Source organism: Polyodon spathula, chromosome 15 (genome assembly GCF_017654505.1).
Source record: "Polyodon spathula isolate WHYD16114869_AA chromosome 15, ASM1765450v1, whole genome shotgun sequence".
Classification (NCBI taxonomy): Eukaryota; Metazoa; Chordata; class Actinopteri; order Acipenseriformes; family Polyodontidae; genus Polyodon; species Polyodon spathula.
Genome location: NC_054548.1, coordinates 19851914 through 19874537, shown reverse-complemented (window position 1 = coordinate 19874537; position 22624 = coordinate 19851914). Strand labels below are relative to the sequence as shown.

At 37.0% G+C, this 22624-nt stretch overlaps 1 protein-coding gene across 1 annotated transcript; it reads right to left on the bottom strand.

The window, feature by feature from the left end:
- Nucleotides 1–8103: 8103 nt before the first annotated feature.
- LOC121327690 (28S ribosomal protein S6, mitochondrial-like) lies at nt 8104–22253 on the bottom strand. The gene is made up of 2 exons (XM_041271836.1): nt 22182–22253; nt 8104–8314 (listed from the first exon to the last, which is right to left on the bottom strand). The coding sequence occupies exons 1-2, from the start codon at nt 22241–22243 to the stop codon at nt 8152–8154; spliced, it is 225 nt and encodes a 74-aa protein (XP_041127770.1). The 5' UTR covers nt 22244–22253; the 3' UTR covers nt 8104–8151.
- Between the last annotated feature and the right edge of the window lie 371 nt (nt 22254–22624).

The window sequence follows — 22624 nt, the reverse complement described above, 5'->3', positions numbered from 1 at the left end:
AGTCTGAAGCAGGGAACCTTCAATAATGTTACGCCATAGCAAGGGAGAGAGATAGAGGCAGCACGAGGGCAGTGAGGGTGCAAAGGGAACAGCAGAAGGGGTGGCTATGGCTGTTGTAGCTGGTGTGGTGAGAGTGGACTGATGGTTCCAAGTGATCTGATTTTAAAACTGCATCCAGGTGATCAGTGGTTGGCGAAACTGTTGTGTTGAGTGGTAGATGTCATAGGGATTTGGAGATGCATTTCGGAAAAAGAATCAGAGAAGCAGATCTTGTATAATAGCACCTGGGACCAGCATTATTGTTTTTTTTTTTCTTTTATCAGGGAGAAGTAAACGTATCCTAAATTTCCTTTAATCATAAATTCCCCCCTGTAAATTTAATTGGCTAAGTATTCCTCACTTCTCCAACGTATCTGCTGTGCAGTGAGCTGCTGGCGCTAAAATGGCTGCCGCACACCACCCAAGTGGGTCCTGCACTTCAGTGTTGATGAAGTGAGCCCCTTCCTTCACGTAAAGCGTTTTGAGATCCTTCGGGATGAAAATCATTATAGAAATTACTATTATTATTATTATTTATTATTATTATTATTATTATTATTAAGAATGAATGTAAGACTCCACTGCAGTGGAAGATTATGGAATGCCAGCTGGGTGTTTTTGAGAGTTCCTAAGGAAAGGTGTGGATTATCTTTTTTCATGAATGAGGAAAGACAAAATGGGTCAGTCATTAATTGAATATTACATTGGTAAACTTTGCTGATATAAAAAAAGGTTAAATGGGGTAGTTCAATCTGATCTGTCTAAATGGAAAAATAAATAGAACACACCTCTTGTAATTCCTGCTGTGCTAGGCAAGTTGAGACTTATTGTATAGCCTAGAGTGTCTCAGTGACCATTTCTTTTAGAGAACCATTTGTGCAACAGGTTAATGATGCATACAGCTTTTGTACTGAATAACTTGTGAAGCACAAATATCAATGAATAAATATTTATATGACACAGTGTAATGTCACTGCTGGTAAACAGAGTCCTGTGTGAAGTAACTACAGATAATAACCTTGCGGTTACAGGTTCTTATTGTTGCCATGATAAGTATTCAGATGTTCTATAATAGATACAGTGGACTTCAATCAAATGGTGGCAAATATAAAATGCAGAATGCTGCTTAGTGTTTTATCACATGATATTGTGATGATGAAGACAAGGCACAACAGGCCAAAGGACTTGTAAGGAATGATAGTTAGACAAACTTCAATATCATTAATCTGTGTGTAAAACTAAAAATGTGCTTATTTCACGCCATTTCAGTCTAAAAATAGGTATTTTAAGATATATCACTATTAAACAAAACATTTATTAAAGCAGAAAAAAATGTGTTGTCACATATTGATTATTTTCTTTAGAGTTATTATACAACAAATGTTTTTAAATGTTTAAATGTTTCCCTGAATAACGGTTAATGAGATATCCTAGAATATTTCGTTTTCTATGTCCACCTTTTAAAGACATTCTACAGTATTTTCACCGTCAGTGAATTCTCAAACAAAAAAAAATAAGAACTACATTTCACAACAACAACTGGACAGAATGATCGTTATTATAAATATATCTTTTGGTCTTTTTCGTTGAAAATATGAAGTGCATTGCAGTGCATTTAATTATTTACTGGAAGCAAACTAAACAAACCTACAGGTAAACATTTGCTGTATTCATTATTAAGTGACACAAATATGTACATTTACACAACTTTTTCAGAAATGGGAGTTTGCTCGGAGAACTAGATATACGGCAACGGATAAATTTCACGGAAATCATGAAACCCGTCATAATTGAAAAAAATACAGCCCTACCTATAAATTATATATAAAAAAAAATAAATAAAACATTTAGTATGGAACAGATTACGATCAGTACTCAAAAAAATTATTAATCTGGACAGGGCGCGACCCCATCTTTTTCAGTTTTTTTTTAAATCTGTGAACATATGAAAGCCATTTTGGCTCCTAATTAAATTAATGTTTTTATTTTTGTATTTTTTGTTTGATTGTTGTAACTATGTTTGTTTTACTATTCATCAGGAAACTAAATTGCAACTTTTAGAAATGCTTTTAGACCAGTTGGTACTCAGCAATTTACAACCACAAACATTGAATGTTGACATGTTTGGTGCAACAGACCTCTACCACTTTGTAGCGTCTTGCAATTCCTGCTGCACTGACTGTTAAGAATTTTAGCCTATAGGCTATACTGTAGTTTCTAATTATAACCTGCTCGATAAGATCAAGCATGTCTTAGTGAATATTAAATTTTTGCAACAAGTTAATGATGCATACGACTTTTGTGTATGTAGCACAATGTCAAGAATTAAATATTTCTTGCTTGTAAAATGTATTCGTGGCCAGGTAAAGTGTCTGCAGATATTAATCTGCATTGATGGATATTCTTGGTTATGGTCATGGCAATTATTCAGATTTTCTAATTCTTTAAGTTTTTTTTTCTTTTAGCTGGTTGGTATTAATTAAAATGGAATAAACCTCTTAATTGCACACCCATCACAGTGTGTTCTTTCGCGCACACACACACACACACACACACAGCAATTCCCTACAACTTCTGTGGATGAACCCAGGAGAACCCAGGAGATTCCATTTTAAATCCTCAAATGCAGATGTACTGTAATGTAAGAAGTAGGAGTTGACACTGAATGATTTATATTTATTTTTTGTATTTTTAAATCTGTATTATGAATAGACACATAATGTAATAATCAAATGTAGAAAGTAGAGGATGACCATTTCCATTGCAGTTGTGCACTTCACTGCAGTTGGTTATGTTGAGTTGTATAACTATTAATTCAATAACTAATGTTAAATTGACAAACAAAATCCCTTTAGATTACCCCAGGGTACCTAAGGTAACACAATTTGTGTAAAAAAAAAAAGTATTTTCTATTTCTCCAAAAAATAGAAAATAATAAAAATAAAAAAACACTCTCTTGTCATCTTAGAAAAAAAATCATAAAGGATATTTATCTCTTGGATGCATGTACAAATTTGAGCATTTTTATTTGCTTATTATATTTCATTATTGACTTTGAGGTTGTGCTCAGGTGCTTTGCACCTCCTTAATGTCAAGAATGAAACTCATGATCAATATTGATACTAGTCCTACAGCATATCTGGTGGTGGAATACTGCTGACCCAGAAAAGCATGGGTACTCTGATCTGATATGCCTGTCAATATTTTGTCCCTGTTTTACCTTTTTTTTTTTTCCACAGTTCCAACCGCAACTTTTGTTTATGCAATTGATTCCAACATGCTGGGGTGAATGCTGTCAACAGTGGGTGAATAGATTTGTGTTGTGATACAACATGCACTTTAACAATGCAGGAAAGAAACACTTACATTTCCATCACAGCCTTTCAGGGCTGAGGTATTTTCAGAAAGAAACAGTTCAATTAATTCATGTTCTGAATAGTTTCTTGCTAGTTTTAAACCACAAATGTTTTACCCTTTAAAATTGGCCTTTTTCTTAACATAATTTCTTTAAATTAATTTAAATGAGTTTCAAATAGTTTGCAACTGTTGTGAGCCAAAACAAACCATAAAGTAACACACAATAACAGTATACAGCTGCCTCAGCTTTTTTGTAATAGATTTTGTCTGCCCAATGCTTTTGCTTGTTTTTTATTTGGTTCCACAACCAAGCCAAGAACAAATATTAATGTTTGGGTGTGCAAACTCCCCAGGTGTTTTTTTGACAGCTGGACTTTAATTAATGCATACAAATAGATTACAAAATATAGTTTAAGGCATTAAAACAATTACTGTCCAACGCCATGAGAAGCTCCTGACTTAATGAGAGTTGGACTGATGCCTCACAGTGCACCTGAAGCATGGGTTCTCTTAGTACACTCACACAACTGACATACAGCGGCTCTCAAAAGTGTTCACCTCCCTTGGACTTTTCCACATTTTACTGTGTTATAACATGGAATCAAAATGGATTTAATTAGGAGTTTTTGCCACTGATCAACACAAAAAAAGCCCATAATGTCAAAGAGAAAAATAAAATCTACAAATTGTTCTAAATTAATTACAAATATAAAACAGAAAATAATTGATTGCATAAGTATTCACCCCCTTTGCTATGACACACCTAAATAAGCTCTGGGGCAACCAATTGTCTTTAGAAGTTACACAATTAGTTGAATGGAGTCTATCTGTGTGTAATTAAGGTGATTCGCATGATTTCAGGTTAAATACACTTGTCTCTGGGAGGTCCCACAGTTGGTTAGTAAATTTCCTAACAAAAACTACATCATGAAGACGAAGGAACATTCAAAGAAAATCCGGAATAAGGTTCTTCAAAAGCATCAATCAGGGGTAGGATATAAGAACATTTCCAAGGTATTGAATATCCCCCAGAGCACAGTAGTTTTGGCCTCAACGCTAAGTGCTATGTTTGGCGCAAGCCTAACACCACACATCATCCTGAGAACACCATCCCTACCGTGAAGCATGGTGGTGGCAGCATCATGCTATGGGGATGCTTCTCTGCGTCAGGGCCTGGAAAGCTTGTGAAGATAGAGGGCAAAATGGATGCAGCAAAGTACAGAGAAATCCTGGAGGAAATCCTGCTGAGGTGTACAAGAGACCTGGGCCTTGGGAGAAGATTCATCTTCCAGCAAGACAGTAACCCCAAACATACAGCTAAAGCCACACTGGAGTGGCTTAAAAACAAAAAGGTCAATGTCCTGGAGTGGTCCAGTCAAAGCTCGGACCTCAATCCAATTGAGAATATGTGGAAAGAGTTGAAAATTGCTGTTCACCAAAGGTCCCCATCCAACTTGATGGAGCTTGAGCAATTTTGCAAAGAAGAATGGCCAAAAATTCTAGTGTCCAGATGTGCAAAGCTGGTAGAAACTTATCCAAATAGATTCATGGCTGTAATTGCTGCCAAAGGTGCCTCTACCAGATATTGACTCAAGGGGGTGAATACTTATGCAATCAATTATTTTCTGTTTTGTATTTGTAATTAATTTAGAACAATTTGTAGATTTTATTTTTCACTTTGACATTATGGACTTTTTCTGTGTTGATCAGTGGCAAAAACTCCTAATTAAATCCATTTTGATTCCACGTTATAACACAGTAAAAAAGTGGAAAAGTCCAAGGGGGGGGGGTGAATACTTTTGAGAGCCACTGTATATTTGATATACTTAACAACAACCATTGTGACTTAAGATAACTGTCCCAGTTAACAAAAGAGGTAATTTAGTTTAATTAGACAACTTTAAAATAAACACAACCGCCTGTTCAAATCACATGACTTAAAGATATTTAAGTTGTTTCATAGGCTTCCGTGGAGACAGAGATTTCCCAACAGCCCATGGAACTATCCTCAAAACCTTTTGTGGAAGGGGTGTGGGTAATTCACTGACTAGGAGACAAGACAGGTGTAATTGAAAACACCACACAGGTGCCCAGTTTTATTTTAGACCAGTTCTTACTTTTCCCGGCAGAGGGCACTGTTGACCGTGGGCTGCCTATCAACGATGATAGACAGCACCACGGAAATACCACAGCTGGTACGCGAACAGCAAGTGCACTCACAGGTGCTCAAAGAAATAATAATGAAAACAGAAGGTGAAAAGAACAAGGGAAAATAAAACAGTAATAAAACTACAAATAAAAGGAGCTGCACTCGGCAGCGTTATCCCAGTCGCTGCTACCCGCACGACCTGGATCACCGTCCTACTCTGTCGGCTAACTAGCCTGTTCTTTTACAATATGCCGGGGTCTGCCCAAGGGTTCCCTGCTCTCTCTGTCTCGCTGTGAAACTCTTTCTTTTCTCCCGGCTGATTCCCGGTCCTGAATCAGAGCTTCCGCACTCTCGGCGCGTCTAAGTGGGCAGACCTGAGGAAACAGCAGAGCATTTTTTTATAGGGCTAGCAATCTGCCAAGACTCGCCTCTCAGCCATTCACAGAGGGGGAAAGTCCACACACCTACCTTCCCACCTCCCCGTGTCACTGCCATGACTCACAGGCGGTTGTTGGAAGACTGCCGCCCTCTTCCTGCAGTACTGTGAACACGCCAGCAGAGTCAGCACAGATCTCTCCCTGCTACACCTTTGTAGAACAGTGTCAGTAAAAAAGCTACCGTTTACCATCCCGGTTTAATTTCAAAAGGAGAAGCCAACTAATCTGGTCTAATAATTCACCCTAACACAGTATCATTTCCCACTCCATTGTTGGAGCCGTTGTTGGAAAATGCAGTACAGGGACTAATATTGAAAACATTGGAATGAAATGTATATTTTGAATTTTGTAAGTACATTTTAATGAAACCTGTAACCATCATCAGTATAAATAAATGTGATATGTGTCTGTACAGCATACTTTATTGGTCATTATCTAATTACACCAAAAAATAAATACAACAGGAAAGCTTAAATATACATATTTGGGGGTGTAAATGTTGTGCTAGAGTCTAGCGCCAGGGTACCTCATGTAGTGCCAACATGAAATTCTGGCACCATTAGACATGTTTAATTATTTTTCTCAGCACCCATAGCTGCTGATAGTTTCTCATTGGGTATGGACTGCTCACATGACCATTTGCACCCACAGCCGCATGCACATTATGCACTGTGCGTACCAAAATTTCAGCTTCATAAGCGTGGACTTGCATGTAATCTCGTGTGATCGGTTGACACGAAATTGACATTTTAAGCTTACAGGATTGTACTGTTTATTTAGTGGTAGTAATGAGCAAATGGAAGAAAATAAGTTTGGTTGAAGCCTTCAAAAAGATCTTTCTTCTGATGATCCAGAAAGAACGTCAGAGGGAAAAAAAAAACAGTAAAAGTGCCAAATCGTGTTTCTGGCACTAACAGCAGTGGAGTTGTAATTATCAAAAATAGTTTGGCGGCATTGAATGTTACTACAGCATTATCTGAATTCTGATCCAGGATTTAGCACAGTAAGTGCACAATTTGTATTTTAATTTTATCAATGTTTTTCTTGCATTAAAATGAATTATACATTTCCCTAATTAATAACACATAATTTCCAAGTTGTGTTATTATTATTATTATTATTATTATTATTATTATTATTATTATTATTATTATTATTAATGTTTCATTAGCTGTAGTGATTACAAGAGTAATGATTAGAAATGGAACCAGCATAAAATATTTGTGAGCTAGTTTTTTTTTTTTTAAGTTTAAGTCTGTATTTCATATAGGTTTATTTGTACCTTTTATTGTAGTCATGAACTATTTGTAATTGCTGTTCTGTCTTGATGGTAGTGAGTTGTGATTATACATTTTTAGAAAGGGAAACGGTGATGCAGTTTGATTGTAATTTTCTAATGTGACAGTGTAGCTGCTGTGAAACTCAGGAAAGAACAAAAATGCAGCACTCTGATTGGAGGAAACACTTCCCAGCATGGTGATGCAGCCGTTACCTGCGTGAGATGGGATGTCAGTATAGTTCAGTTTTGCATACCATGTGAAATATTTCTGGAGGCGCTCCTGTGCATGACCCACCCATACTCATCCACAAACACTAAAAATGAATTGAAGAGTGGGGGGGGTCTTGATTAAGGTGGGGTTTGATCATTAGCAGGCTCTCTGGTGCTAAACTTTCAAAAGAGTTTAGCACCAATTTTCAAAATAGTTTGCACTCCTGAATAATTTTACTAGTAAAAGCAAAGCAAACTGTAATAAAGTATAATGTAATGATAGTGAAGTACATGCAATCAATGTTAAATAGTCACTTTTAGCTTGGCACCCCTCAATGGCAGGCAGTGTGTATTGCTAGCCAGTCTTGATGGAAAAGCATTGCTGTACCTCAAGAAATGTTGCACTATTGCTGTGGTTTGTCACCACACTGTAAACTCCTAGCATGAAGTCTCAGTATCTCTTTTCTTACCTTGCAGTGGAATATAAATAGATGAATTTACTCGCACCCATCAGTCTAGGAACCAATTCCATTACACATAATAAAAAGCTGAGGGGGTTGAAAAAAACAAAACACAGCTCTCAACTTCTGATCTTTATTTTGATTAACTGTCACAATTCATTTTACTGTGACTAAAGAGGGACATGTGACCCTGTAAGCTAATTTACTCTTGGAGAAGGATTATCCCTTGTGGTCAGGAGGGACCAGACCAGGACATTCTTCTTGTGTCTTCTGGGGTAGCTTCTTTAGAATTGTGGGTCGGATCACATCAATGTCTCTTTCTAGATGGTCCAACATATTAGGAATGATGGTAGGAGAAGCGCTGAAGTCAACCAAAAAGTATCTGAAAGGATATATGAAGAAACCAGCTATACAACCAGCTTGGTTTTTGATTTTTTAGGGCCCCTCTTTTGCATTTATTCATGATCAAAAGACCCATTTTAATGACTTTCGTATCTTACTTTTAATAATACTATTATTTTCATCCTTCATCATTCACTATTGTTGTATAGATTATTACTCACTACTATTTCAGCAAATATGTCCTTTTGTAAAATACAAATATCCACTTAATAGCTTTCTTTTTAATACATGTGGAATTAACTAGCAGACTACGTATTCAATGCTTTACGTTTTTTTTGTCTTGTTGATTCTCAACCATAATCTAAAACCTAGAAGACATGTTTCCTTTTAGCAGCAGCTTATAACCAACATGCCAGATAAAACAAATGCAGTGTGCAAAGATGTCAGGTACTATTTATACAGCTATGGCCAAAAGTTTTGCTTCATCCGATACAATTAACTAATGTTGCTTCATAAAGTCCAAAGAAACTTGTTGAATAATGTTACGTTAATATATTGAATAACACACCGCTTTGTAGTTTTCCATATACTTAATGAAAAACTGACAAATTGAAAAATGTGACATTTCAAAATCTAACATGAAGTACTGTACTGCTACTATGGCTTCAGGTAGTCATTTTGTAGTGTCTTTGATTAAATGATGTTAAATAAAACATCAAACTTATGATTATCTAGCTTTTTTATTTTATTATCTCAAGCCTAAAATTCTAGGAGTCAAAACTTTTGGCTGTAGCTGTTGACTCTGTCTCAGTCAGTCTGCAGCCCAGAAATACATGGCAAATTAAAAGAAGGCAAAACACGCATAGTCTGTACAACAATTGTGACACAAAGTAAAAACTTGGTTGGTTTACCTTTAACCCTAACTATATAAATCACAAAACGATATTGGATCAAATTAGCTTTTACTTTTCACTACACAGAAATTTTCAAAAAACAGGTCACAACAGAAAGCAATGGGCTAGGCTAACTCAAAACTGCAATCTTATTACAAGATTACATCTGGCCTCTATCTTGTAAACCACATATAATCCATTCTAATTTAATCCCTTCTGGGGAGTAATATTCTTGCACAATCACAAATTGTAGGTGGAACAGGAGAGACCTGTACTGACTGTCTGGCACATGCATGGTACTACAGGTAGGGGGCAGCAGTCTCACAGATCCACCTGTCCGGCATGGCAGTGACACGGACAGGTTGGAAAAGGGTGTGTGTGGCTTTCCCTTTCTCTAAGTGGCTGAGAGGCGCTGAGAGGCGCGCCTTTGGGAATTGCTGGCCCTATAAAGATTAAGCCCTGTGTTTCCTCAAGCTGTCCCTCTACATGAACACGAGCCAGCAGAACCACAACATAAAGAGTAAATTAAAGAAAATATTTTTTTGTAGCAGGGAAAGAACTTGGGCAGACCACGATTGTTGGATAGGGTAGTGAGGGAGTGCATGAGCATAGGACAGACCCGGGCTGCCCAGGTAGCGACAGTCGAGGTACAGGCTGCAGAGTGCTGAACCTTTGTTTTGTAGTTTTATTACTGTGTTTAATTTTTCCTTTTTCTTTCGCATTTTTTTCCTTCGTGATTATTATTTCCAGAGCACCTGCATTGGACTGTGTACCTGTATTAGTATAACTGTGTTCTTGTTTACCGTCGCCGGTACTCAAGCCACGGACAACAGCACCCTCTGCGGGCTAAAATAAGAATTAAAAAGAAGGAATGAAATAAAACTGTGGTGCTTCCAATTACATCTTTCTGTCTCCCGTGTCAGTGAATACCCACACCCTTCCACAGTAGGGTTAATGCACCCTGATTACAACAGTAAAATGTACATTATTGCTACACACATAATATATGCAGTATACATATATAGCCATCTGTAATCGGCATATACATATATTTTCGAGATCATTTGAAACATGACATTTGTGTTTCTGTATTGAGATGCAGTTTCTATGTTTTTTTCTGCTCTGGGTTGTTCACAGTGTGGCTGGCTGGCGTGCGCAGGAGAGAGAGAGAGAGAGAGAGAGAGATCATGGAATTTTCCACTTGCACATGAACTAGTCACCAGCCATGAGCTGTTGCCTGAGAGAAACAGTTTGTGCAATAACATGCAGAACTGTGTCCCCAGTAATTTGCTGAAGCCATTTGGCTTTTCCTGTCCATCCCTTCATGATAATTTATTAAAAAATAAAAAAAAAAGTGGGGGGGTATCCTTTCAAATGCATGAAAGAAACCTTTATATAGCTTTTTATTTTATTATCTCAATCCTAAAATTCTAGGAATCAAAACTTTTGGCTGTAGCTGTTGGCTCTGTCTCAGTCAGTCTGGAGCCCAGAAATACACATCAAATTAAACAAATGCAAAACACATATTGTCAGTACAACAATTGTGACACAAAGTAAAAACTTGGTTGGTTTACCTTGCTATATAAATCTATGGTTGGTTAACCCTAACTATATAAATCATAAAATGATACTGGATCAAATTGGCTTTTACTTCTCACGTCACAGAAGTTTTCCATCTCAAAAAACAGGTCACAACAGAAAGCAATGGGCTAGGCTAACTCAAAACCGCAATCCTATTACAAGCTTACACCTGGCCTCTATCTTGTAAACCACATATAATCCATTCTAATTTAATCTCTTCTGGGAAGTAATATTCCTGCACAATCATGAATTGTAGGTGGAACAGGGGAGACCTGTACTGACTGTCTGGCACTTGCACGGTACTACAGGTAGGGGGCAGCAGTCTCACAGATCCACCTGTCCGGCAAGGCAGTGACACGGACAGGTGGGAAAAGCGTGTGTGTGGCTTTCCCTTTCTCCGAGTGGCTGAGAGGCAGGCCTCGGAGGATTGCTGGCCCTGTAAAGATTATGCTCTGTTTTCCCTCAGGCTGACCCTCAGCATGAATATGAGCCAATGGAAACGCTACAGATGGAACAAGAGCGGCTGAAGAAAACGATAACATAAAGAGAAAATGAAAGAAAAGATTATTTTTGCAGCAGGGAAAGAACTTGGGCAGACCCCGATAATTGTATAACGTAGTGAGGGAGCGCATGAGATGTGGTTTCTCTGTTTTTTCCTGCTCTGGGTTGTTTAGTGTGGCTGACTAAGGAGAGAGAGAGAGAGAGAGAGAGAGAGAGAGAGAGAGAGAGAGAGAGAGAGAGAGAGAGAGAGAGAGAGAGAGAGAGAGAGATCGATCATGGAATTTTCCACTTGCACATGAAATAGTCACCAGACATGAGCTGTTGCCTGAGAAAAACAGTTTGTGCAATAACATGCAGAACTGTGTCCCCAGTAATTTGCCGAAGGCATTTGGCTTTTCCTGCCCATCCCTTCATCATAATTTACTCAAAAAAAATAAATAAAAGGGGGTCATCCTTTCAAATGCATGAAAGAAACCCCCAATAGACCAGTATTTTAAAACAGAGGCCTAACTAGTTACAACTGAAGTTAGCAAAATTATTTCAGGCCAACAGCTGACATCTTTAGGAAGTTTATAACATGATGCAGGTTCCTCATTACAAGACCTGTTTAACAAGCCAGTGTGTTCTGTCTGATTTTCTTTTGTTCTTTCTGTTTGTATTGTTATTTGCCATGCTTACTAACAATTCCAGCAGAACATGCCTCTGAAAAAGGGTGATCGTCTTTTCATTTTCATTTAAAAGAAGAAGGCTACAAATACCAAGTAGAAGGCAGGTGGGTATGGGTATACAAAAACAAACAATGTCACACTATGTAGATACCATAATACCGAGTGAGACAGAAGAGAAGAATGTGAAGTGATTTCTAAAATAAAGACATAAGAAGCAGTATTAATTGGTAGTAAATTTGAATACAGAAAAGATAAGCCATAAGCTGTATTTTGTTTTCTATTTTTTTTCCACATATTCCATTTTTTCTTTTGCATTTTATACAAAAAAAAAACTAAAACAAAAATACACAATTTAAGTTTCTAAAAATATTCGTGGAACCAACCACTTCTAAGATTCTGAGTATACATACTTTCCCATGGAGCTGACTACTGAGAATGTGCAAGTGCATTAATAAATACATTTAAAATGTGCGCTTGCTAGAACTGCAATTTTAAACACTGTTGATTTTACAGTTTTCAGAAGTTCGTTCGTTGCATTTTCTGTAAATATAAACAACATTAATGCGATTTCTACAGTAAGTTGTATTTTTTTCTTTTGTTTTAATATAATTTTTTAAGTCTGTTAACTGTTGCTTGATTAAAATAAATACAAATTACAATAGATCACGTATTGGCATTTACTTGAACAACATAACTTGAAAGTAAAAGTATAGTACATAAATATCAAGTTATATGAAATGAAAAAACTACTTCATATGGAAAAGAGTAACACTGAAACAGAAAAACACTGGTGCACAAATTACATACACAAATGGTTTTGGATATTTCTTACTCATTATATTAATACAGATTAGCACAAACCGACATGCCATTTCTTTAGGCAATTAGCATGATCTACTATAGGGAATCTGGAGCAGATTCTATTTTTGGTTGGTGCTTGCAGTCTGTCACAAAACACTTCAATACGCGGGTACTAGCAACCACATTAATGTTATTGTTGTACCCTTATAACTGTATAAGTTATTAACATAGACTGTATACACTCTATTTAAGACTTTCAACTGTTGTAGCTCAATTTTGCCAGAACAAGTCCCCACGAGAGCCACTCAGACCGATGCGCCAACTATAAGCCGGTGTGAGTAGGAGATGGAGTAAAAAGTTTAAAAGCGAAAGCAAACGCAGAGTTAACCCATTCATTAATGCCTAGATTTTTACACTGTGTATCTGTTTGCACCATGCCTTTTAGGACCCTAAAGGCTTGGACACACAAGCGCTTTGCTACCCCTCTCCCCCGGGTAAAAAAAAAAAAAAAAAAAAAAAGAGTACTTTATAGCATTACGTTTAGCGCGAAAATACCCTCCCTCCCCCACTGTTGCTGTTCCCTAATACACAAAGAAAATATGGCTGTGTTTTGGGAACAGGTGGAAAGTGCGACAACAGAAGAGGAGGAGGAGGAAGAGATTTGTACTGTACACATAACATATAACATATAAAATAGGAATGTTTTACTCGATTTACACATGTAATGAATTGAGGAAATTGCCGCTATTTCACTGGAAGAAAATAAACATTTTGTATACTATTCACTGGACATACGAGCACTCTAAATTACGTTTTTTTTTTTTCTTTTTGAAATAACTGTTTTAGGCGGCTCATCTGGCAAAGTAGACGGCAATTTAGCCGGCCGCTGGCTGAAAATGAGAAGGCCGGGTGATGGTGGGAAAGTGAGGCATGGAAGCATATTAGTGCTGTGCTGAGCACTGAAGCCTACAACAGAAGCCTTGTGCACTGTGCCTGTGCAACACTAATACACTTCCCCACCTCAACCACCTTGATGAATATTTTCAGAAGCCATTTTTGCTGGAAAAGTTTGTAAACTCAGCAAACAATGATCAAAGAAGAAACAGGAGAATAATATAGAGCACACAACAGGATAAAACAGAGATTAATATAGAGCACACAACAGGATAAAACAGAGATTAATATAGAGCACACAACAGGATAAAACAGAGATTAATATATAGCACACAACAGGATAAAACAGAGATTAATATATAGCACACAACAGGATATTAAGAAATGTAATATTAACCAAATGTAGAGATAATGATACAAATAGTCCCTTTAAAGTCAACCATTACAAATAAGTACGTCTACATACTTTATTTTCTATCACTTGATGGTCAGTGTTTTTACCATCCTTGGCAACCTTTCACACAAGTTCAGTTGTCCCTGTGCTTTTTCCATGGTCATGCTAATCATTTGCCATCTTTTGTAATCTGCTTTAGCACACCTCTCTGGGCTTTCGCAGTGCTTGCCTATACTTTATTACACTTTTATAAGGGGTACTCTGAAAAACACAATTAATAAGGGCATTTTGTCATTGATATACAGGGTGATCCAAAAGTTATTGGACAAATGCTATAATCACATGTATTAATGGATCGCACAGAAGTTAGATATTGTTCAAACGAAACCACCGACTTCTGAATCACCTTGTATTATGTAATAGGCAGTTTTGTATATTTTACATACATCCCTGTGGTAGGCAGGCTTTCAGTGCATACTTGACCATCTACTATGGCTTCACATGCGATAAGCCCTCCCGGTAAAACAAAACAAAAATATGAATGCAAATTTCAAGCTTCTTGGGCAACAACATATTCTCACATATTACTAAGTATTGTTGGAAAAAAATATGTAAACTATGCAGGACTGATTTTAACAGTGGGACATGGGAACAGGAATGGTGTTTGTGGTAAGCACGAGATCACAAAAACACCAAAAAGCCAGTGACGCTCAGGAAACGAGCGCTTCAACAAAGGAAAGGAAAAACAGAGATCAAGAAAGTTACACATGCAGAGACCTTTACATGTTGTGACTAGTTCAGTAAATCTGTACATGCTCCCAGGCGCATACATTGAAGTATTCTGCAGGAAAGTCTAAAAAGGTCACGCAAATAGTGAAAGATAAGCGTTTCTGTTAAAATTTCAGCAACTCTGCTGCCAAATCAGCCACCTACAACTACAGTACAATAAGAACCACAGGGGCCAAGAAAGAATTTGACTGTGAAGCATCTCGTGGTAGTCATCATTCAACCAAGTAATAAAGTGGAATAGTTGTATGTCTTTGTCTTATGTAGGTATTCACTTCAATTCAGGCCACTAAGATTTCAGATTACAAAAGCTCCCTTATTTTGAAAACTCAGTGTTGACAGGCATGCAACATAGAATAAGATTATCTGACTAGACTAAGAACTCTCACTGTAACAACCAAGAGATTGTTCTAAAATGTGTAAAATTGTGAGCATTATATTCTGACAGTTATATTAGGAGTTTGTGCTTCTTTAGAGCTGATGAGCTGTTTTAAATAAACTACAGCCTCTAGGACCTACTCTGTCAGTTTTTACTAAACCCAACAACTATTTTTGTTGGTTTTGTTTCTAAAGTGCTAAATATTTATTTAACTGTTGAATTTAGAATAAATCTGACGAATCATAAATTAGCGTATAGATTTAATCGAGCTCTTTTAAGGAATTCTAGGAATGTTTTTTACAAGGCTGTTTTGTATTATATAATCTAGCCTACTCGTTACTGTGGCTGTGTCTTCCCACAGACTTTACTTGTAAATGACATGTTAACTCTTCCTGTACTCTACATATTTATAATGAATAAATAACCAATTCACGCATTCACCCAGTTTCTGGGTTATTTAGTGTAGGGTTAACTTGTAAAGCAGTTACAGTAGTTAACTTGTAAAATATATAATATATGAGTTGTAAGTCAAACCCTGACGTTGACATTGATTATCGTGCAAATTCTAACAATTATTATCAACCATTATCGAGTTAAAATGCTTAATAAATAAATAAATAAATACACTTCACAGTAACAGTTTAAAGGAGCAAAAAATCCTCTTTTTATAAAGCACAGCATAAATAAAAAAAAAAAAAAAAAAAAAAAACTAATTCATACAAATCCTGATGTTTTAAGACACGTTTGATAAATACACTGGCATTTAAATACAGCCCTCTCCAATTTTCAGATTCCTGCCGTCACTAGCCTTTGCCTTGTTTGGTGTAAAATCTGACAATTTCCAGTGTAAACACAACAGTAAATTAAGAAAAAATAAAAATAAAAAATAAAAAAACAACCCCACTGTTCAAATAAACAAAGTTTGAAAACATTAACACTGTGGCCTATTCACATGGAAATAATTCAATCTCTCTTTTTATTTTTTATTTGCTGTTGATTCCAGTTTATGTATTACGTGGCCCAGCTTATGCTAGTGAAAGCAGCAGTTCCTTGCAGTGTGCCGCGGCTGCAAAGATTCATTTTTTTGCTGTCATATTTTAATCAAAGCTTTACATAACTTTGCATAGCCAATTAGATTTGCATGATCTTCAGTGGGTACAACTATATCATCATTTTTCCAAACAGTACATTAGAGACAGACTACCCTTTCCTTTCAATAGTGACAACTCCAGTTCATAATGTTATTTTGCGACTTCATACTTCAATATGTATAAAATATCTTTGAAAAATGCATGTGGATTTATTATTAATTGACTTACTGCCCACATTGCAACCAAGATATGTAGAATATCTCTTTCATACATGTAATGGCCTAATCAATCTACATACTAGGGACGTAAAATTGTTTAATTCAAAATCTGTTTAAACTATTTGATTTCTATCGGTTAACTGTTTAGCCGTAGTTACAACGACACACTAAATACCCTTTAAATAAATACCCTTTCCACATATATTTACTCTTTGTCATGCATTGATATTCGTTTACCAGACAGATAAAAAGAGGCAGTTTAGAGCACCTCTTTAATTGCGTCATGATTGTATCACATTAAGTACACCTTTCTAAATTTCTAGTATCTGAGAGGTATCTGAGAGGTGCACAGCAGCACCCCCTGGCTTTGCATGGCTTCCATCATATACAGGGGTTACAGTTTTGTTCAATGGCTTTCAGCACCCCCACTTTAAAAATGTTTCCAGTGCCACAGAGTATCTCCTTCATAGTTAACCTCGATCCACTACAACGGACACTGGTTTCACATAAAATAAAGACACCATTAAAAAAAAAAAAACACACGTTACCATTCCATAAACTTAGCGTAGCAATCAACAATCCATTAATATCCAGATTCTTAAATCCATGCTATAAATCCATTATAAAAGCAAGTATGTAGAATACAAGATTTTTTTTTTTTGCTGCTGGAAATGGACACAGAGGACCCAGTGTCTACTTTCCCACGGGTGTTGATGACTACTTGTGTATATATATATATATATATATATATTATATATATATATATATATATATATATATATATATATATTTTTTTTTTTTTTTTTAATTTATTCGTTGCCAATTTTTTTATTTTTTTTATTTTCTACCAATTTGTAATGGCCAATTATTTATTTATGCTCGGCTCACCGCTACCACCCCTGTGCTGACTCGGGAGCGGGAAAGACGTACACACGTTGTCCTCCGAAGCGTGTGTAGTCAGCCGACCGATTCTTTACACACCATGCAGCCGCCAGGGAACTACAGCGTAGGAGGACCATGCAGCTCCCGGGCTGCTAACAGGCAAGCCCACAGGCACCTGGCCAAACTACAGGAGTCGCTGGTGCGCAGTGAGCCCAGGACACCCAGGCCGACCTAGACCCCGACGTCATAGTCTGCCAAAATAGAAAAAAAAGTTACAGGCAGAGGAGTCGCAGAGTTCAGAGGCAGTGCGTAAAGAGCACATGTTTTGCATCAATTTGTATTATACGTTATCTGTTAAGTAAAAACGGTATGTATTTATTTATCAGTTAACCGTTTAACCTATTACATCCCTACATACCACGTCACAACCAAACATGCGACACACACTGGAGTGCTCAGAGAAGCGTTGCACCCTCGTGGATTCGCTTGCAATTTCATGGCCATGAAACGTGATACGGACTGTGAAATTCATTTTTCACCAAGAAAACTGTCTATTTTGTGTACCTTTACCCTATATTTAACTAAGTTATGTGTATTGGTCCAGGTTCCTGATGTAATTATAAGCTTGTTATAAGCTTGTTTCAATACAATGATTAGTTGTAGTGATTGTGAGAGTAAAATGATTAGAAATGGAACCAGCATAACATATTGGTGAACTAGAACTAAATAGGTTTATTTGTAGCTTTTATTGTTGAGGACTATTTGGCTGTCACTGCAGTTGCTGTTCTGTCTCTATGGCAGTGCGCTGGGTTTATTCATTTTTAAAAATGGAAACTTAGGAAAACACAAATGCAGCACTCTGACTGAAACACTACAGCATGTTGATGCAGAGTCGTCGTCATGAGATGTCAGTGTGGTTCAAGTGTGCGTACCATGTGAAATATTTCTGGGGGCGCGTCTGTATATATACATACATTTTTTTTATTGCTTTAACTGGCAAGCGAGTGTAAGGTATTGCAAAATAATGCAGCTGGGGTGGTGCTATGATGTGCTATAAACAGATATGCTATGGTGTGACTGTGATGCTAAACTGTAAGATTGCACTGTGTCTACTAATTTGGGACAAATCCCGTCCGGGAGGCATTAAGCCCGGGCCCGGGAATTGATCCTTACATTTCAGGACTGTCCTGCCCAATTACAGACAGGTGGTCACCCTATCAGTGTCTCTGTATCTCTATTGTCATTGGTACCTTTGCAATAAACATGCACACCAGAGCAGAAAACCCAAGTGTCCCACAACTGCGCGATTGTCTTGCAGGGCAGAGCCTCCTTTTATTTCTGAAAATAAGCAGCATTGCACGCCATTTCACGCCAGCAATGAATAGAGTTCCCAATGCATTATAAACCTTTCTGAGTGTGGCAAGTCTCATGAGAATGCTATATATATATATATATATATATATATATATATATATATATATATATATATATATATATATATATATATATATATATATCATACTCATGGGACGTGTCCAGCTGGTACGCACGACAAATTGTGTAATGGCAAATATATATATTTGCCATTACACAATTTGTCATGCGTACCATGCAAGTGTCCAAAATGAATTTTAAAAATCTACAATAATTACTGCAGCGGATCGTGTACAGTAATTTTGCATTCTACTGGTGGCAAACTATTTTGTACAGCCTGCAGCGCTTCACTGGATCACATACATCGAGCTACGATCCAGCGGCATTTAGACTGAGACAGCAATCAAAAACAAAAATGGTTGTGGACAGTGCATTGCTTCAAAACAAAAAGGTAAAAAAAAAAAAAAACTATGACTAAACATCGGCACGTGACAAGATTACATGGTAGACTTGGGACTGATTTAAAACAAAATAATATGTATAAAACGGGGCTCTTTTGTACAGCGGTATCGGCGCTATGCTTCAGTGCGAGAGATCCTGGGTTCGCGCCCGGTCTCCACCTGTGTGTGGATTGCCTCGCCCCGTGTGATGCGCCTGCCTGCGTTAACCTATTTCGCTATAAAATTATAGGTTACTCATGGTCTCTGCATCATCATCCTGTACTTTTATTTATTTTTTACAAATTTAGTAGTCGCCAATTGATTTTTACCCAATTTTTCCCTCCTAATTTGAAATAGCCAATTGCATTATTTTAGGCTCAGCTCACCGCTGCCACCCACCGTAGACGAGCACAGGCTGTCCTCCAAAACGTGTGCCGTCAGCCGACCACTTCTTTTCTTTCGCAGATCCACCATGCAGCCAGAGGACAACGCAGCTCTGGGCAGCTTGCAGGCAAACCCACAGGCGCCTGCCAGTCTACAGAGGTCACTGGTGTGCGGTGAGCCAAGGACATATAGTGTTATTGTAACCCTTGCACCGTGACTGCAACAACAAGGGACCATAAAGTATTACTATTTTGTTAAGTTCAGATTTCCCATAATGAACGATAACCTACCTTCCTTAAAGTGTCGATCTAGGCTTTCACATACTGTCATCCTTTTTAGAAGTAATATCAATACTGCAAAAATACAGGAGAAGATCCAAGGGAGAATGGTCTTGCTTATTTATTTGCATTAATAAACAAAAATGGCTTGATCCCAAAAGAAGCGATTATGGTAAAGCTTTTTTTTTTTTTTTTTTTTTTTTTTTTTTTTAAGAAATGAAGGCTACTCACATCTTTGAATTAAGGCAACCGAACGCTCTATTGTATATAAAATAATGTTGTTGTTCCAGTTTGGGTACGCGTCCAATAAATTAAGCTGCAGGTAGAAAAACTAAAGAATCGTTCATGTTAAAACAAGCTTTTGACCCAGCTACAAACTGTAAAGGAAAAAATGTTTTTTCCACATGCTGCTTGCTTTATATGCAGATAAATATGACTATTAAATTAAGAGCTGACAGGCAGATACCCACAACCCCCTTTCACAGACCACTTAACAGAAGCTGAGGACAGAAGATTCGTTACTTCAAATATAGCAAGTGTGAAGCAATAATTCAGCAAGAACTGTTTTCTTTTCAATGAAACTGGGTTGTCTGCCAAGCATTTTACCAAAGTCATTATAGAGGGAGAAACAGGATCAAGGATGATAACAGCTGGAAAATGCTTTTTTGTCACCTGTGCAACCAGCTGCATCTCTTATAATCATCACCATAGCAACCACTCAGCACAGATTCACTTCCCAGTGAATTTCCATCAATACAAAGCGGTATGTTGATGTTCTTTTACCCTGAAAGCAAGTCTCTACACTGTAGTGTAACTTCACCTTATAAACAATTACAATGAAATCCTTGATTCATTTTAGTGCTATAACTATTACTTAATGTGGAAATGTAAGGACACAGTAACACTGCCATTTTTGTAGTGGTGGTACAATGTAAGTTGGAATACGCAATTTTCACTTTCTTTTCATCAGCTAATTTATTTGTAACTTTCAGTCAAATGGGGACAACTTAAAAGGAAGGTGTTCAAAGCATTTGCTTTTCATATATTGAGGACTGCTTGTTAGCATCTCATTTTACCTATATGAAATGCATGTAAGTGTAATAATGTATATATATATATATATATATATATATATATATATATATATATATATATATATATATATATTATATTGTTTTAAGGTCCTGTAATACTGAGACTGGATGTTGCAATTAAGGTGTTTTCAGTCACTCAACACTGGCGGTATCACCAGTTGCTTAGCAACACTGAGTATATGCTGCAGTTTGCAAGTCTGGGTTCTCTAGAAGGCCTCTTATTGCTCAAGATGTGATGGCCCCAGATAAACAGTTTATACCAAGACCAAATAAACTAAATACACCTGGCCTATATTTGTTTTAGATCATATCCTTTAATTACCTACTATACCATTTAATGAGACAATGCAATGGAGGTGCATCTTCACTATAATTATAATCCTGTATGAAAAACATTTCACATTGCAATCATTCAGTGGCAAGATAAACAAAAATAATTCTATGGCTGCCATAATGGGTCAGAGATCAATCTCAAGATCTGCATTTTTGAATTGCATTTTTATATATGAATTACTTTAAAATTGTATCTGGGAGAAGGTACATCGATTAGATAATACTAAAACGGGTAGCGAACATGATGCCATTATCTCAAAGTGTTCAGCAAATAAAGTTACAAGACTGCAATAGGGCAGTCATATTTGGACAGAGGAGTAACACTGAAGAAAAGAAGTTGCCATCTCAAGAAGTTTGAGAGATATGAGCTGTTAAAAAGAACTTCAAATGAGGCAGTTGGTAACAATCCCTGAAAAGTTTTACATTTACTTTCTTAGATTAAATACATTTTTTGAAACAAGCAAGCCAATAATCATTTGGGAAGAGCCTTTGTTTGTGCATGGATTACTGGTAGCTGTAAAATAATTGTTATAAATTGTCTTATTTTAAAATGCAATGCACTGACAAGACAATAACTAAGGTGTCCATACCTAATCAAGCCTTCATAGGTAGGGATGTTATACAAGGACATTATAATGGACTACCTTTATTTTTTTCCTTTACTAATAAAAACAACAAATAATGTAATCATACGGTAAAACACCAGGAAGATACTTTAATGTTTAAAAATATGTAACTTCAGCAACTTTACATGAGTGGCTCCTCCAATCCGGGATTTTATTAACACCAGATCAAGTAGGTTCAATTAAATTGTCAAATGCTTGCAGGGTTGGACCAAGATCCACGCCTGGAAGAATAGCACTCTCTTATGCGTTAATGGCTGATTCTACTCATACTACAGCATGGGACCACCTACCCTCCTCTTGTGTGCCTGAGATTGTGTTTGGAGATCTTGTACGGAAGGGTCTTCTCACCCATGTTCTCCAGCTTCCTTTCCCCAACAGAGTCTCCACTGTGTGGCGCAAAGCAGCTTCTGTCTCCAGCTGGAAGAACAGTAAGGAGGTGAGATTTTATTTAGCATAAGAAAGTCTGTTTAAAAAGCACTTGGTAGCAGGGAAAGTGTGGTCAAGGAAAACCCCACATTCGGCATAATTAACAAAATCCCACAGCAGCAGCTGCAGAGTCAAAACTAAGTCTAAATGTGGACCCTCCTCCACAGTGGAGCTGAAATGATGGTAGACACCACTAGCATTTGATACATTGTCTGCTAGAAAGATGAACACAGTATTACTGTTTTAACAGTTGTCAACAATACCAAAAATATTTGACTAATACCAATAAATAAATAAATATAATAAC